This window comes from Orycteropus afer, unplaced genomic scaffold, assembly GCF_000298275.1.
Source record: "Orycteropus afer afer isolate SDZICR_OR568_19922 unplaced genomic scaffold, OryAfe1.0 scaffold00040, whole genome shotgun sequence".
Classification (NCBI taxonomy): Eukaryota; Metazoa; Chordata; class Mammalia; order Tubulidentata; family Orycteropodidae; genus Orycteropus; species Orycteropus afer.
The window spans coordinates 13,369,324-13,374,291 of record NW_006921627.1 but is presented as its reverse complement, the minus strand read 5'-3'; the positions used below and the strand labels follow the sequence as shown (position 1 = coordinate 13,374,291).

Sequence of the window (4,968 nt, the reverse complement as noted above, 5' to 3'; positions counted from 1 at the left end):
TAATTTTATTCTTTTCTGGATTGTGTTCCTAGTGTCATATCCGAGAAATCTTTGCCTAACTCAAAATCTCAACCATTGCTTTTGAAATAATTATGTGACAAAAACCTGGACTTAGATTTCTGATTTTTTGAAACATATTTGTTCCAAAGTAGTCAGGGACATTTAAGCAGTAAGGGAAAGAGCTAATGAGGATGCCTTACGTAAAGTGATAAAATTAGTACTGTTATCATTACTCATTTCAGTGCTACATTTTATTAAAGGTTCTGTAGTTAGGTGAAATGTAGGGTTTCTTCATTTTTTCTTAGTTATCTGCACTGACTTGTAAGACTTCTCATGCTATTCATGTTTACTGACTCCTCAACCTGAGCATATGAGTACTTTTTAAAAAGAAACTAAAGTTATGATTTAAGGTAACTCAGCTCTCACTGTCATCCAGTTGGATCCAACTCATAGCAACCCCTCCTTGAGTTACCGCGGCGGTACCACTATGGAAGTAGATTGCCCAACCTTCCTTCTGAAGAGTGGCTGGTAGGTTTGAACCACCAGCCTTGAACCACCAGCATTCTGGTTAGCAGTAAAGTGCCTTAGGCACTACGCCACCAGAGCATCAAAAATATCAAGTACAAATAGTTATACTAACCCATGCTAAGGAACTCACACACATTTTCGTGAAAATTTATCAGATTTTTACCTAACCAGTATGTTCTAAGGAAAATGTAGTGCATACATATGAAGGTACTGTTTGGCCAGGTCTGTGTCTCTAGTGAAAAGGTTAACACATTTAAAAAAGCATTTAAAAAGTTGTTCTCCATGTATGTAGCCACGTTGTTGTTGAGCAGCCCACCATGCCCTGGGACTTTTTCTGGACTTGAATTAGTGGCCTGCCATGTTGTTTGGAACTGTGCCTTTTTACTTGTCAACTTTGGGTTTGTCAGCTTCAGCTGCCTGAGCGAAGAGACGCCTCCAGCTCCAGTGGGCTGGGAGTAAGAGGCAGAGCTGAAGCCCAAGGTCTTAACCCAGCTCCTAGAGCTGGCACTTTGAACTCGGACTTCTAGCCTCCTAAGAGGCTTCTAAGAGAATAAAGAATTGTTTGTTAAAGTCAAAAAAAGAAAAAAAAAAGTTGTTCTCAAAACATTTTGTCTTTACATTTAGTGGGAATCAAGTAATCAAGTGTGAGTCCAGTTCCCAAAATGGAAGCTACAGCTTACTGAGCTTGGCTGTTTGACAAGAGTGTGCTTTACACTTGGGGCTTGAAGATCGGGATGGAATTATTCAGTAGGAAGACTCTCTGGGGCTGATTCTGTGATATCTCCTGGGCAGGAGGAGTGTCTCTTAACCATTGACAGGTTACCACTACCTGCATTTAGTTTCATGGGCTTGTGTAAAAAAGACTAATCAATAGTAGTGGGCCTGGGGACCTTTATCCCTTTCCATTTGTCACCAGGTAGTGCATGAATTCCAGGAACTCTGGTGGCACTGTGCTTAAAGCTTTGGGCTGCTAAGGAAAAAGATGGGACAGTCTGCTTCAACAAAGATTTAGAGCTTTGGAAACCCTACGGGGCAGTTCCTCTCTGTCCTATAGGGTTGCTGTGAGTCAGAATCCACTCAGCAGAAGTGCTTAATGTGTTAATGAGGCTGCTGGATGGCACAAATGGTTAAGGCTTGACTAGAAACTGAAAGGTTGGCTGTCTGAACCCACCAAGAGGCACCCTGGAAGACAGGCCTGGTGGTCTACTTCCAAAAAATCAGGCTTTGAAAACCCTAGCAGTTCTCCTGTGACATACATGGCGTCTTCATGAGTAGGAATGAACTCACAGAAACTGGTTTAACATATCAATGCTGATTTCTTGATTTGGATAATTATACAAGGAGAAGATCCTTGTATGAAGGAAATACACAATAAAGTATTTAGGGTGGCAGCTCATCAGATCAGTGACTTATTCTCCAATGGCTCAGGAAAAAAAGTTTTGTAGTTGTAACTTTTCTAAGTTTGTGATTGCCCCCTACTCCATTAAAAAAAAAAAGGCAAAAAAAGTTTTGTGAGGTTCAATAGGTGTGCCTGTAACTCACACTGGAAGGAGATCATGAAGGAGTTTTAACTTGGAGTGCTCATGTCCACTCTGGGCCCTGCTGGGATATTTTGAATATCCAGTTTCCCCTGCAGCCATGTCCACTATCCAAGACTTTTCTGCTGGACTTGGAAGTCAGCTGCTATCATTGATCTTATTGAAGGCCCTTCTACCTGTTAGTATTACTTCAAACTGAAAGAGTCAGACTTGGGGAAATATATTGGTACATGTATGGTGGTGAATTTTTTTGCTCATAACTGGTGGTGGTGTTTTGTGCTGTTGAGTTGCTTCTGACTCATAGCAACCCTATAGGACAGAGTAGAACTGCCCCATACTCTCTCTTAGGCTGTATCTTCATGGGAGCAGATTACCAAGTCTTTTCTTCTGCAAAGCAGCCAGGTCTTTTTCTTCCACAAAGCAGGTAAGTGGGTTTGACCAGCCAACTTTTGGGTAAGCAGCTGAGGGCTTAACCACTGTGGCATGAATGGGATGTTTGAACCCATAGACATCCACATGCAAACATAATTACTTGAATTTCATGATTCCTGGTTGAGTTCAGAGAACATGGTTGTCAGCAAACTTCTCTAACAACTTGGTTCCTCTTTTCCTTTTCTTTCCCCACCCTGTGAGTTCCCGTTGTGATTACATTTGTTAGAGGATGTTTGAAGGCAGTGGTTCTCACTGTGCTGGTTTTGAGGACTGGGCCTCTGTCCGTCACATTGAGGTTGTAGTTTTTACGAGATACTTCTCACGGATACTTGCCTATGTGGGGCCTCTGTTCTCCTGTAGCTGAGTGATAGGAAGTATCACAGTTCACCACCACATTTGGTTTTCATTTTTAAGATATTTTAAGGAAGGATGAAACAAATTTTCTGAAGAAAGCAGAAAGTCCTTTCTCAACATGGCTTCAGAGATCACGTATGCTGAAGTGAGGTTCAACGGTGAATCCAAGTTCTCAGGTGCCAAATCAGAGCCTCCTGCAGGTAAGAAACATTTTCTGGCAATTAGAGTTGGTGATGAGATAAAGGATGAAGGGAAGGTATTATAAGAAGATGTACATAAGTGATGTTAGTCGCTAGTTCTGTTAGCAATTTAGAGTGGCTGTGACTGGAAATATTGTGGATTCCTATAAGATTGAGTTGCTTGTAGATAGGCTTTAAGGGGTTTACAGTTAAATGGTAGGGAAGAAAAGATATGCTGATCCTATCTTTAGGCTTAACTCTGTTGATTTGAGAACACTAAGGTATGAGAAATCAAGTACCAACCCAAGCTAACAAAAGTGGTAATGGTTCTGAGAAGTTGTGCCCCGTGTCTTCCGAGGTTCAGTGGGACTGGAGTCAAATGATCAAGTCTAGCTTATGAAACCTTGTCCAGCTCAGACACAGGGGTTATTGATATATTAGTGTCTTTGGGTAGAGAGTGTTGAGGGTATATTTTTAGTACTGGATTGGAATGGAACAAAAGAACATTAAAGACTAGAAAGTCTAGCAAAGAAAAGTGCTTTAAATCTTCAGGGAAATTTTTTCTGAAATGAGAAAATCTATTGTATATTGTATCCCCAAGACAGACTCAATTAGGCTTGGGAGTTGGTAAATGTAATTTGGGTGGTATGTTTGGTAGATTAGATATAGAGCAAAAGAGATTAAAAAAAAATGCTTGCAGATTGCAGGGAGCTATGGGCAGGGTCAGGATAGTTCAGGCTTTTGGGAAATGTCTCTCTGGGGGTATGGATATGCATGAAGGAATACTCTTTTTCCTCCCCTTTAAAAACTTTGTATCATTTCTTGACTATACAAATAATACTGTTTAGTAAAGAAAAAATGATCAACTAAAAGAACATAAAATTTAATTATACTTAATCTTACCATCTAGAAATAATCATCATTTACATGTTAGTCTATATCTTTCCAGATATAAATATACTTAAATGTGTATATGTATTTTTTTCTAAATATGAGATTATATTATATTATATTATACAGAGGTGTTCCCTCTCCCTTCAGTTTGACAATATAACTTTCAGAATGTGATTCTTAACTACAAAGTGAAGACTAAAATGAACTGACCTTATCCTATGGAAATTATCAGGAGTGATTATAAGAGCTTATTTGCTATAGTATTAGAGTTCCTGAGTGGTACAAATGATTAAAAAACAAAACCAAACTCACTGTCATCGAGTTGATTTTGACTCATAGTGACCCCCTTTGTGTTTCTGAGGTGTTAAATCTTTATGGAAGTATATTGTTCAGTCTTCCTTCCATGGAGTTTGAACTGTCAGCCTTCTGGTTAGGAGTCAAATGCCTTAGGCACTATACCACCATAGCTCTTTACAAATGATTAAGTGCTTAATTATTAGCCAAAAGGTTGGCAGTTTGAATGCACCCAAAAGCACTTGGGAAGGCAGGCCTGATGATCTTCTTATGAAAGGTCTCAGCCTTGAAAACTTTATGGAATAGTTCTACTCTGAACACATGCAGTAACCATGAGTCAGAATTAACTCCACAGCACCTAACAACAATAGCGTTATTTAATGTAGTTAAAGATGGAAGCAATTTAGAGGATTAGTTAAATATATTTTAAAATATCATGTGATCATAATAGTGTTAAAGAAGAAAATATGGGGTATGAAAATTGTTCATAATTCAGAGTAAAAGAAAATAGTAGACAAGAAATCAGTACTTATGGTGGGTCAGTCATTTGGGAAAATGTATACATATGTATGTATGCTTTAAAAATTGCTGGATCAAGGCAATGGAAGAGATAGGGAAGAGCACAACAAGAGTTAAAGGCAACAAAGGTGAATACTATTATATATATAATCCTGCAATTATAGTAATAACAGTAATTTAGTACTGGATGCATAGATCAACACTCAAATAGGGGTTGGAAGGCAAATGGG

General features: G+C 39.0%; 1 protein-coding gene across 1 annotated transcript in view; it reads left to right on the top strand.

The window, feature by feature from the left end:
* The first annotated feature begins 2,970 nt into the window (after positions 1–2,970).
* LOC103193844 (C-type lectin domain family 4 member A-like) overlaps positions 2,971–4,968 on the top strand; it is a 31,133-nt gene continuing 29,135 nt past the window's right edge. The window contains exon 1 of the mRNA XM_042780434.1: positions 2,971–3,052. Within this exon, the coding sequence (XP_042636368.1) occupies positions 2,971–3,052 (82 nt within the window). The remainder of the gene's footprint in view (positions 3,053–4,968) is intronic.